This window comes from Alligator mississippiensis, chromosome 10, assembly GCF_030867095.1.
Source record: "Alligator mississippiensis isolate rAllMis1 chromosome 10, rAllMis1, whole genome shotgun sequence".
Taxonomy (NCBI): Eukaryota; Metazoa; Chordata; order Crocodylia; family Alligatoridae; genus Alligator; species Alligator mississippiensis.
Genome location: NC_081833.1, coordinates 37253741 through 37267209, shown reverse-complemented (window position 1 = coordinate 37267209; position 13469 = coordinate 37253741). Strand labels below are relative to the sequence as shown.

The following is a 13469-nucleotide window of genomic DNA, read 5'->3' as shown; positions in this document are numbered from 1 at the left end:
CGGCAGCTGCCACCCCGCATAATTCCCCTGGCCCCGGAGTGTCCCGATCCTGGGGATGTGATAGCCTGCTCCACGCAAGTCAGAACTTTTGCCAGAGCTGAGGAACCCATCGTAACTCAAGAATGTACAGCTTATATAGTTTGGAGTAAATAACCAAATCCCTAGCTTGAGATAACGTTATCTCAAGCTAAGAATTTGGGGATGAGTAGTGGTCCAACACACCTGGTGTTTACCGCTTTCCACTGTATTACAACATTCTACTATCTAGGTTCAGGGTTCAGTCATGCTCCCAGAGCAGGAGGCTATGTGCCATTTCACCGGCCTACTATGGAATAAGCATGCAGAACTCTTGCTACTAGCATTAGTAAGGCTCTTACTATTACAGTCCACCCCTCAATTGCGAGACAGACCACCAAGCATTTGAGGTCTAACTCGCAATCATCCTAAGCAGTTCGCATATGCATATTCAGATGGGCGAGGGACCGAATGTGCAGATACAAAAAGCATGTCCGTAATAACAAGCATACAGCCACAATACAAATAACAACAATAGGATGCGATAGAAGATTTAATACATCATTTGCTTTAGGGGACCACCCTTTAAAAATGTCTCACCAATGATGCACTGTAAGGTCATGCTTTTCGTGGGCGATTCTCAGTAGTTCACCACACTGGGTCGTTATCAGGACTCCGGTTCAGGCAATGGTGGTAGCTATCTTCTGGAGCTGGTGAGTGATTTCTTTATACTGGTAAAGTAACTGCTGAAGCTGTGTAAAAGAAACTTTAACCAGTATCACCCACAGAGGAATGGGGAGGGTAGAGTGCATGGCTTCATATAAGACATTAAGGAAGGGGACTCTCCTTGGTACGTAGGTCAGTCATGCTCACAGAGCAGGCTACGTGCTGTTTCACCAGCCTACTATGGGATCAGCATGCAGAACTCTTGCTATTAGCATTAGCAGAGCTCTTACTATTACACCCGCCTGCTGGCCCATGGGGCCCAAAGGTCTTTCAGGTGCTTGAGGGGCCTGGCCCAACACACCACAGCTTAGTGCCCCTTCCCCCCAATATGTCACTGCCCATGCAGCAAAAAGCCTGCTTTGGGGGAGGGGGGCACAGCACACCAGTAGCCCACCCCCCAGGAAGAGCCCCAGGCTTACCTTTTTCCCAGCAGCAGGAACAGCATCTCTGCTGGGGGTCCAACCACGCTCTTTACAGGTAGGGAGGGGGAGGGAGACAAGGAAGCGCTCTGGTTGGCCAAAGAGCTTTCTTGGGGGGCGGGGCACATGCTCCCCTGGTGCCCCCCCACCAGTCACCTGTGTGTTCAGCAATGAATTCTAAATCCAAAATCTGCTAAAATTCAGCACCTCCATGTTTTAGGGATGTATTTGGTAGCTATGTTGGTCTGAGATCAAAAGAAATGCAAAACTCTAGAACTCTTGGATCAGAGATGATACCTTTTATTTTATTAGACCAGCTAAGAAATTGCAACTGACAAAAACACTCCCATGGACCCAGAGGAACAGACTTCCATCTTCAGCTTCCTCAGTGCAAAAATGAATTTATTTTCTACTTATAGGGACTTTTTACCATATTTAATTTTCCCTGAGCCTGAGGAAGGGCATGTGAGCCCAAAAGCTTGCAGAAAAAGGTGGGTTTTTTGCGATTTCTTAGTTGGTTTAATAAAAGGTATAATCTCTGAACCAAGCGTTCTAGTTTTGCATTTCTTGGAAGAGTCATAGACACCAGCCAGAACAGCTAAAGCAATTGCTGTACCCATGTTTGACAAAGAGCAGAGTAAACTGTCTTAATCCAGTGGGAAGAGCACGGGGTATTAGGATTATCACATTTATCGTGGGTTAAATGTCTCACAATGACTTAGGGATGTACTTAGTAGTCGTAGACATACAAAAACCTAGAACTTTATACAAAAAAACCTCTAGATGTACACAGTGATCTAAGCATCTGATGATAAAAGATCAAGGTGACACTGCTCTCTCTGCCTTCTACAATGATCTTATTAAGTGCTTTGCCTGGAGTGAGATCACCACTTCCATCATACCTAGAGTGAGTAAGCAGATTCAGAGCCAATTCCATACCATTAACAGATTTCAAAAGGGATCTTGAAAAAGGGGAGAATACAACTGTGACTTCTGTGTCATTTTAACTTTTTATATTTGAATTCAGACATATTTTTTCCTCCTTTTTAAATGTAAAATAAGGTAGCATCTATCCTGTTTATCCTAAACGCTCTGTAGACAATTTTATAGGATTATGACATCATGGATGCCATGTAGTTTAGCCATCTTAATTGAAAAGGTAAAGGCTTTACATTGACTGCTGAAAGCCATTTGTCCTGTGATTGCTTTTGTTAACCTGGTGTATAATTAAAAAGGCTAAACAAACAGTTGAGAGAAAAGATGTTGTTAAGGATTCAGCATCCCCACCCTGTCAGTTAAGGCCCTAGTTCAGGGGTCGGCAACCACCAGCATGCGTGCCAAGCATGGCACACGAAGCCATGTTTCTCAGCACGCCACTGCCAGCCTGAGCTCTAGGCAGCTGCTGCTAGCTGGGAGGCTAGGGTGCTCCCAGCAGGTGGCTGGGAGGCTGCAAGCCCTGCTGCAAGCAGCCTGGGCACCATGGCTAGCAGCAGCTACCCAGAGCCTGGGCTGGCTGCAGCTAAGAGGTTGCAAACAGCTGCTGCCTCCCTGCCCTGCCCTGGCCCAACTGGCGCAGTGCTGCCACGTGCTGCCTTCCTGGAGCCTGGGCCGGGAAACAGCTGGGGCAGGAAATGGGAGGCAGCAGCTGTTTGCAACCTTCTAGCTGCAGCCGGCCCAGGTTCTAGGTAGCTGCTGATAGTCATGGAGCTCAGGCTCCTCCTCCCAGCAGCCAGCTGGGAGGGTTGCAGCAGGGCTTCCATTCTCCCAGCCTGCTGCTGGGAGCAGCCTGGGTTGCATGGCTATCAGCAGCTACCCAGCACCTGGGGCAGCTGCAGCCAAGAGGCTGCAAAGAGCTGCTGTCTACCTGCCCCAGCCCCAGGCTCCGGTGAGGCAGCAGGTGCCAGCAAGGCTCCCCACTGTTGCCCTCCCTGCTGCTTCTGCAGAGCAGCATGTGGAACTTGATGCAGCAGGGGGCGCAAAGCTGTCTGCTGCTCCACACTCCTTGCTGCCCTGGCCACATTTCCCCTGCAGACTGGTGCAGCAGCAAGGGGAACAACCCTGCATGCTGCCCACGCTGATCCTGTGCACACAGAGGAAGTGTGACCAGGGAGCACGGAGCTTACAGCAGCAGGCAGCTTCCACGTGTGGCCCCCCTGTGTGCTGCCACTCTGGGTCACACGCTGCATTCCAGAGGACCCAGGGGAGGACAGCAGGGCCAGAAGCACAACATGTGCAACCCAGAGCAGCAGCACACAGGGGGGCTGCACAGAGAAGCTGCTTGCTGCTGCAATCTCCGCGCTGCCCAGGTCACACTTCCTGTGTGCATGGAAGCAGCGTGGGCAGCATGCAGGGTTGTGCCCCTCGCTGCTGCCCCCGCCTGCAGGGGAAGTGTGGCCAGGAGTGGCAGGCAGCTTTCTGCGCCCCCTGCCACACTGGGTTCCACACACTGCGCTGCAGAGGTGGCAAGAGCAGGCAGCACGGTAGGGAGCATGAGCCTACAGTGCGCATCCGCCCTGCCCTGCTCTTCACACAGCTCTGGGGGCACGCCCTGCAGGAGTGCACGCTGCCGCTGGGAGCTGGCCGCACCCCTCCGGCTGAGCAGGCAGCAGCAGTGGGGAAGCCAGCTCCTGCTGCAGCAACCACTGCCTTCAGTTGGGGGCAGGCAGGGAGCTACAGACCTGGGTCTGGCCCCATAGCCCTGGCAGCTGGGGGGCAGGGGCTAGGGGCTGTTGTGGGGGGACCCACACAAAACAAATAAGATCAAAGGTAGTATCAGAAGTTTTGTCACCAGGTTTACAATTTTTAGAAAATCTGGTGTTTAGCATAAAAAAAGGTAACATGTATGATTATTAACCATGCTAACATGCAGTGCATCCTGCCATTTACCCCCTGCCCTCGTTTTGTTTTTCTGGCATGCTGACACTCCAGCACCTTCCAAGGTAGACACTGGTTTTTTCAACACTTCGGCCAGAACACGTTGCCTACCCCTGCCCTAGTTTTATTTCCTTCATAACATTTCTGACATGCCCAAAGAGTCCTCTAGCAAAACCAGGGAAGATAAAGTGTTAACAACAATGTTTCTGATATCTCCCCCAAGCAAAAGCAGGAAGCATTGGCAAACAGTGAAGAACAGAACTCAATGAAGAACAGAAAGCTAGGATTTGAGGACTGGATTATGCTTTCATTATCATCAATGGCAAATTTATTCGAAGGAACTGCAAAGATGTCTTTGTTACCTCGCTCTTAATTACTTTCCCCTTTTGATTCCCCAGGTGTTTGGCCTACTAGTATGGGCCCTCATTGCTGACACTTACTACCAGGCCTATGCAGCGTATGGCTGGGTGATGTTCGTATCTGTCTTTTTCTGGCTGGTAACAGTCATTCTGTTCGTAATGTACCTACTGCAGCTTCACTTGAAACTCTACATGATCCCTTGGCCCATTGTGGTAAGTACCAGAAGTTGCAGTGCAGAGGATGAATTGTGCATTTCACCATGGTAATCATTTGGGATTAAAGGTCCTTTGTTAGGATCACAGCTCAGAAACCCTAGTATTGTTTGACCCCCAACAGAACAAACTTTGTACCTGACATGCCTATATCTTACGTTGTTTGATTTTAAATCTACCCATTAATTACAAAAATACAGCTTAAAAAAATTATCAGTAAGGCCTATACTAATACAGAATGTTAGGATAGCTCTACAGATGTCAAGGTGCTGGTGACGAGAGGGTTTCTTGGTTTCAAACACAGCAGGTTTCATCCTCCTTCCACTTGCCAGCTCCACAACAATGAATCGTCATCTCCAGTGGAGTTACATCAGTTTATACCATTAGTGAGGACAGTCAGGTCCAACATTACTTGAGAAGGGCTTGTCCATAAATTACTGAAGCATGATTCAGCCAATTTAATTAGGCCAGTGCAAAAGCATGATGGCAATGCACTTCAACTGGCATCTCTCATGCTGATGGTAGTTTAGCCAAAATCAATAATTTACCATGTTAAACTCATTTAAGTAGGTCTTCATTAATGACTGATATCAGTGCAACTGTAGCCATTTAACTACACCAGGACAATGTTTAAGTGTTAACCAGGTTGAGGAAAAGGTAATAAATTGCTAGGAATAAAAACCCTTTCCCATGCTCTTTTGTGAATTTTATGTTTGAGAGTATGGGACAGATTTTTGGTAACACTGGAGTAAATGCAATTAACTTTGGCTTTAATACGAGTCTGTTACTGAGTGGCAAGGAGTTCTTAGGGTAATATTCTTTATTGGATCAACTATGTAGTTGGGATAAAGTTAGATAAGCTTTTGAATGTAAGATGTTGTTTCTCAGGTCTCCGATTATGGAAAGCTAGGCACAGCAAGTAAAGCACAGCATAGGGGAGGGGCTGAGAGAAATTCTCAGGTGCAGCAAAAAAGAAGAAAAGCAGCTGAGTGCTGGGAGATCAAGACCTATCACAAAAGGAGGAATGGGGGGGAGGGGGTGGAAATCAGTCTCACCTTCCTTGCATGGAAAGTATTCAGGAGATGGATACATTTATAATGGGCCATAATACATTCAATATTAGGGTTTAGTCCTTGGTTCTTAGTGTATAGCCAGCTTATTGGTATTGCTAATTACTGAGGTTATTTTTCCAGCTTCCACAGCATGGGAATAGGCTCGGGAACCATGAGGCTGACATTCTGTGAAGTCAGCAGACTCACTCAGATACTTCCGTGGTGCCACTTGGCTGGGTGATTAAATGCTGAGCTGATCCACTTGCTACCTCACAAACAGGAAGCAGAGCTGCATTATTAGAGGCTGGCAGGAAAACTAATTAACCCAGGCCCAGCACCTTGTGAACCCTGGACCTGTTTCCACAGTTAGTGGTACAGACCTAGCCTAGGTGTGTCTGCTGCACACCTGGCAAGAACTTCCCTGGCATTCAGTGGAAGCAGGTGGGATGAGAGAATTAAAAGAATATGATACTTAAACTAATATTCTGAGGCCCATTCAAAAAGCAAAGTTTATGCCTCACTTCTTCAAAAGGGTAGAAGCATGTGAAGGAGGTTCCTGATTGAGCAGTGCCGGGTAAAATAGTTATCAAAAGGGATGATAATTAGGTAGCAGACATGCAAGTGAGATAAATGGATGAAGTGTTACTGCTATTGTCCCAGTCTGTCTGAATGCCAATGGGGTAGAACAGCCAGGCATTCATTACTGGACATTTCACAATCAATATTTTGGGTTTAGATTCTAGGTAAAATTCTGCAGGAAGAACCCAGCAGACAAGGTTCTTTGAGTAAATGTGATATTTTTTTATTAGACCAACTAAATAGTGGGAAAAATTGTTCTTTGCAAGCTTTGGGGCACAAACACCCTTCTTCAGGCATAGAGAAGGGCTCCCCTTTGCCTGAAGAAGGGTGTTTGTGCCCCAAAGCTTGCAAAGAACAATTTTTCCCACTATTTAGTTGGTCTAATAAAAAAATATCACATTTACTCAAAGAAACTTATCTGCCTATGTCCTTAAACCAACACAGTTACAGCCACACTTCAGGTAGAAGTTGGCACCAGTTTAACAAAAAGTCAATTTTAAAGCTATTTATTCCAGGGAATGCAAAAAGGTTTGGGCAGAACTACTACTAGGATAATAACCAGGGATCCTGGGTTTCTCTGATTAACAGCAAAAAAAAATTAAAAAGCAAAATCTCTGATAAAACCCCCCAAATCTGAGATTAAAACTAAAGCCTCCTCCCCCCCCCCCCGCTGGTGCCCCTCACCTGCCCCCAATGCCCCCCCACCCTGCTGCTAGCCCTCACTCACCCCAATGCTCCCCCCCCCAACCCTGCTGGTGTCCCTCACTCCTGGGGCCAGGGCTGTGGCCAGGCAATGCCACCCCCCCTCCTTAGCCTTTTCCCTTCCCCACACAGACTTTCGGGGGTGGAGGGGGCACATGGGAGATGGGGAAATACATGGAGTGCCCACATTGCTCCACAACACCTCCCTGCTCTCAGCTCCCAGCCAACTTCCTCCCCAGCCTTACCTCAGGACCCCCAGCAAGCCCCACTTACCAGTCCACTTCAGTCTCCAGGGGGAAGTGCTTGCCTACAAGAGCTCTTTGCAGAAGTGGGAAATCCATGTTTTCTCTGATAAAGACAGGAAATCGATGGTTTTCTCCATTTTTCCATGGAAAACCCAGATCCCTGGTAATAGCAGACTTGGGATTTCTCCTGGGACAAAGGTTTTTATCCTGGGATCCCACAGACTGAAAACAAGTGTTGGGTTTATTCCAGGTTTGACTGTCCTGGGTTTTGCCTCGCATTACAAGGCACTTAAGTCATTTATGAACCCAGCTTGAATGGCAATTAACTCAAGTTATCCTTAGTCATAAGGGTGCCGGGGATGACACAGGGGGGCACATCTGGTCACTTCAGTTACTTCAAGTGGGACAATGGACTTGTGCATCTGTTAGGATCCCAGAAAAGGGTTTGTCCTGTTTTTAGTCACAGATAGATAGTACAAGCCCATTGTCCTATGTCAGGTAAAAACAGATTTGAGTAGATTCTGACTGATCCAAATCAAAACCTTGGAGTGATGGCACTTTACACATGCAGCTCTTTTCTGGAATGAATGGCAGTTAACTTGAATTATCTCCATTGTCCCAGGAAAAAAAAGTGTTGTCTAGATACCTGGCAGATACTATAAAGTAGGAGGAAGAGCTTGTAAATCTGTAGAAGTCCAGGATAAAAAGCTTTGCCTGGGGAGAAATCAAGGTTTCTTTTTTACCCTCTAGATAAAAAAGACTTTTATTCTGGGATCCTATGGCGAAGTAGAGAGAGAACTCAAATTAGAGGCATGTGCAGTTAGAGCCACGTGCTTGATCAGAGGTCAGGAAAACAGACCTTACGACAAGTAGCTGAGAGCCATGGGACTGCCTGGAAAAGAGCAGGCTCAGGGGTGATCTAATGGCTACCTATAAGTTTATCAGGGGTGTTCACCAGGATCTGGGTGAACATTTGTTTACCAGAGCGCCCCAAGGAATGACAAGGTCGAACGGTTATAAAGTCCTGCAAGACTGTTTCAGGCTGGACATAAGGAAGAATTTCTTTACTGTCTGAGCCTCCAGGGTCTGGAATAGCCTGCCATCGGAGGTGGTTCAAGAACCTACTCTGAACACCTTCAAGAGAAAATTGGATGTTTATCCAAGGATAAGGAAGGATCTCTGTTTTTTTTTAAAAGGAAGAGCTTGGCTTTCCTGGTTGCAGGAAAAAAAAAATTTTAAGACTTGATCCAAGTGCACCCTAGGGATAAAAACAGACAGATGATTTGACTTGCATTAAAACAGGTATAGGAGACAGTCCTTTACAGACACAACTTGAATGACAATTAACTCGAATTAGACCAGGGCAAACTGTTAATCGGGATACTTCACAGGTACTTGATGTGGGACAAGGTGTTTTAGCTCCTACAGGCTCATCTATTCAGAATCCAGGATTTGCAAACCACTCTCTTGAGGTTTGCCTGGGTGACTTCTACTTTGAATGCATGTGGGGCTGTGTGGACATGTTTTTTCCTCTTAAAACTGAGGTTATTTCATCTTAGTTTAAGTTGATTAAGAACTGGCTTAAAACAAACATTTTGCTACAGCAGTTTGCACCCGTGTGGCTAACCAGCACATGTAGACAGGCTGTAGACAAGCTCCCTGGGCTTGGATTCACTACTCTGGCAGATTCCTATAGTCTCAGCTAGAACAGGGTGTAACTGCATCTTGTGTTTACATTTCTGCTTTTCCTTATAACCAGTAGAAGAAGTTAGCTCTAGTTCTGTAAAGTGCAAGACATTTTTTTTATTTCAAGGACATGTTTAAAACCTAGTTCAATCCCATCTATACTATAAAACTGACTCATCTTTAACCCTGTAGGAGCCAGCTGTGTTGTAACATCAGCTTGGTGATTTTTTTAACAGATGGGTAGTGGGATTTCATTACATGGTAGCTCAGGTCTGTCCTTGCAGGTAAAAATGCCCAAAGCACTATTGTATTGTAAGTCATTCAGGAGTGTGAATTATGTGCTAAATACAAGCTCCCCAAGGCCTGGCCTTACCTCTATGCATAAGAACAGATTTGTTGGGACCCAGAATCATAGCTAAGCCTCTTCCCTGTTAAGAGGCTAGGTGAGTGTGTGTATTTATTATAACCATATGGTCTGCATTTTCAAAAGCAAGCAGTAAATACAAGGGTCCAACCTAAGGCATCTTAAAATTGTGCTGAGTAAATTCATAGTTAGGCAGTAGGAAGAAAAGGAAATGTATTATGGTCCCTTTGTTACAGAACACTTTTTTCATTCCCCAGTTAGTGATATTCAATGCAGCTGCAACCCTCCTGTACATCACCGCTTTCATAACCTGCTCTGCTTCTGTTAAGCAAACTTCCTGGCTTGTTTGGGAGTACAACAGAAGAGCAGCAGCATCGGTAAGTGTAAAAAGCAGGCCCCCTGCTGTTCACACCTGGCACTGCTGTGTTAACGAGAGACTCCCCTGCAAACAGCTTCCAGCTGTCCAAAATCCAAGCTGAACAATGGGGAAAAGAGGTGAGAGAGATGAGTCAGAGACTCACTCAGCTTTGCTGGTAACTAGTTCCTGGATAGGACTTGCTGCTGGCCACAAAACTGTCACTAGCCCATACTTGTCTTTCCCCAGACCGGTTCCAGCAGGAGTGGCTGGAGCTCCCTGGTCTAAAGGGATACACCTAATAGAGACAGAGAAGAGCAGGTGTGAGATCCTGTCTAGGCCAACCAGAGACAATGCATTAGTGCCTTTCTAGCATAATGTATCACCTCACAACTGATCTGGCACCAACACAGGTGCCACTTTGATGCTGGTGTAACACACAGTTGACTCATGCTTGAGCCCAGGCATAGCCTTAAGTTTCACATGGCATTTCAGTGACACCTCAGCATCAACTCAAAGATCAAAGCACAAGTACCCCAAGATAGCCATACTCGAGTCTCAAATGCCTTCTGTGGGGATGGTCTCGGGCCTTCTACAGGCAAAACACAACTTTCTACTGTGCTGCTGCCTGCCCACTCTGCTTTGCTGTCAGAAGTCCCACCCTTGTTGCCCTGTTTGTTCCCTTCTCCCATGGCTGTCTCAGCATTATCTTCCTGTGCATAGAAAATGCCTCCTTGGGCCACATCATTAGGTTACTTTTGTCTCCTCAAGCCCAAATTTTGTTAAGACATCTAAAAGAGTCAGTAAGGAATAGCTTGTCAGGGGAGCAGCTTGGGGTAGTAACTCCTACATAAAAATACAAATGAAACTACCAACCCATCAGCCATCACATTGCTGGAGTGATTCTGTCTTTCCCTAGCCTGAAGCTATTGCCTTGAAGATCAAGTCCCAGATTATCACAGATAATTAGGCCTAGTATAAGTTTAGTATTTACTGGCAAACTCTCTCCTGCCAAGCAGGGTAAGGCTTTTGCCACTATACAGTTGTTGGCAGGTATGTGTAGACACTCCTGTGCCTTCTGCTGGCTTTAGGACACACTTTGGAAGGACTAGTTTTTTAATTCAGTTTAGGTATCCCTTACACGACACAAATCGCATGAAATCCTTACCTTGACCACAGGAATTATTATTAAATGTTATCAATGGATTTGCTATAGTAGGTTAAATGAGACCATGTGGTAGTCTTATAGCTTGCTCATGTGGAAGTCAGAGCCCTAGAGGGTGGGACATTTCTTAAGACATGTCTGATGCTTGAGAACGCTAGGCTGATCCTGTATCAAAAGCAGCAGCATTCAGTTAGTCTCTCATTTCTTACCTGTGCTGCATGTTGATGTGGTTCCAATTGACAAAACGAAGTACTATGGTACTTCGGTACAATGGTACAAGGTTCACAACCTTTTAAAGGATCACCTTTTCATCCTGAAATTTCCTGTTAAAAACATGCTTTGTATGTTCAACCTGGAGACCACTGCAAACACGACTGATCAAACTTCACAAGCTCTTCAAGCTGAGGCATAATAAGCCTGACCTCTGAGGGGACAGGGACAGCTGACTTAAACTTTAAGTGACTTACCTGAGTCAGTAGCAGGATTCTGGCCTGCAATTGTACCAAACTGGACATTTCTTCTTATAAATGTATTATGGCAGTTCCTAGGACATTGTCGAGCGAGGAACATGCACTCTAAGTACTGCACTGGGCAGCTGTAGCCTCAAGTGTTAATACTGCTGTGTTGCAGACACCTTAACAGTTTTCCCATGTCCCTTTCTTTCAGTTCTTTGCCTGCGTCACGATGATAGCTTATGGAGCCAGCACTTTCCTCAGCTACCAAGCATGGAAAGGAGTTGGCAGCAACGCAGCAACCAGTCAAGTGACTAACCATGCATAAAAACTGTGGGCTTCTATGTCTGTTTACAACCATACAGGGGTACATTGGCTCAGTGAATTTCTAACAAGCTCTGGAGCCTCTCAAACCAACACTGAGTCTCTAATTTAAACCAAACCTATGCAACAGAGACTGCAGTCATTCAAGGCTCATCGCTGTTTGGTGGCCTATGTGAAGGCTCTTTTGTGGTCTTTAATGAAGCTGACAGTTGATAAAAACCCAGCTATAACTGGCACCCTTGTTGGCAGTCCCTGGAGAAGCCAAGGATGGAATCTGGAGGCTGACATTCCCTCTTGTCTTTGGAGCAGATCATCACATGCAAGAGCAGCACAGTGTGAGTTGGTACAACAAAGACAGACCAAGAACCAAATCTGTTGAGAGGACTCCAAAACTGGTCAATCCAGCAAATTTCACCAGCACTAAATTCACTAAAACACACCAAGCCCCCTACCCGAGTGATTGCAGCTACAACGTAAAAAAAAAAAAAATGTACAATTAACATCATGTGCATGAAGACAGAGTTGCAGGGATGGGAGCTGAGCAATGGTATAAGTTTGCAATTATTTTATTGATTTCAATAATTTAAGGAACTAATTGTATGTTTGAAATAAAAACCTTTCTAAATTCAACATTTGGTTTGTTGAGGAAGTTTTCACTAATACCACGCCCTCACTCCCTTCCCCCACCCAAAGGAAAGCTACTGTAAAGTAAAACAAAATGTCATATCAAAATCAGAGATTTCAAAAGGAAAAGGGGCATAAAAAAAAACTGTCCAAAGTGAGTAGCTACTGAATTTGCAGGGCCTGTCCATCTCTGCCATATGTTTGTACTTAAATACAGAGTTAGAGGGTTTGATCACACATGCTCCTTGAAAGAGAAAGATTCCTGGCTCATGGAAGGACAGTGGTAGTTCTGCCTAAACAAAAACTATTTTGCCTTTAATGTTACTTCCAGTAGTGTCCACAGCACATTTAATTTCCATGGGGCTGGATTTTACACAAAATCCTTAACCGGAATGAAGACAAACCAGACCTCCAGCTACAGCAATATGTGGATGATCTGGGAATGGAGATGTGACCTAAAGCCCCAGCTGGGTAGCTCCACTGGTTTAATTTGAGCTAAATTAATTCCTACCAGTGAATGAAGGGGCTAATCACTACATCCAAATTTTGCTCTTTAGGATTACTGGGAGTGGGGGAGGGCATTCCAATTAGTTTACCAAGATAAAAAGCAACTGTTTTGTTTTGTTTTTAAATCTAAGGGATTACCTACATAAGGATGTTGTGCTGTGCAAATAAACTAGTGGGAAAATTTAGATTGCACTAGCTGCTCAACACTTACTCCCTGTGTGGAAGCTGGTAGAGTATAGACACATGAGCAAGTTACTACAAGGTAAAGTTGGATGCAAGCCCGGAGCAACTTAATTACTGCAGAACAGCTGCTTGTGTGCATGCTCTTAGCCAGTGACAAATGGGAGGTACCTTACTGCACTTCCACTGAGGGGCAAGCTACACTGCCTATCACAGGTTATAAACCTGTACAGACACAATTACGGTGCCAAGTGACTGTGAGCTGCAGTTTTCACACTGGGTTACTTCATGCTAACTTGTTCCTGTGTCCATACAGGGACACTCAGGAAAATTAATCTAAAGCAAGTAAAAGTGTAAATTTCAAGCAAACTAATTAAATTGAATACAGGCACTTTTTCTGAATGACAGTGGCCCTAAATATAATTAAATTCATTTTTGAATTGAGCTAAATCAAATTTTACAATTCAAGAAAAATTGTGCATATATATGAGGGCCAGGAGCATCAGCATAAAGACTGTTTAAAGACCCCTTTGTTCCAGTATATAGACAAGCCAGCACCCAACCACCACCCACCTCACCACACAACTAAACTGATAAGCTACTAGTTTGTGTTGTGTTTTTTTTTTGT

General features: G+C 45.4%; 1 protein-coding gene across 1 annotated transcript in view; it reads left to right on the top strand.

Moving 5' to 3' along the window:
- PLLP (plasmolipin) overlaps positions 1-12160 on the top strand; it is a 37113-nt gene extending 24953 nt beyond the window's left edge. The window contains exons 2-4 of the mRNA XM_059713667.1: positions 4433-4606; positions 9492-9611; positions 11421-12160. Coding sequence (XP_059569650.1) covers positions 4433-4606; positions 9492-9611; positions 11421-11534 — 408 coding nt within the window. The 3' untranslated portion in view covers positions 11535-12160. The remainder of the gene's footprint in view (positions 1-4432; positions 4607-9491; positions 9612-11420) is intronic.
- Positions 12161-13469: the final 1309 nt, after the last annotated feature.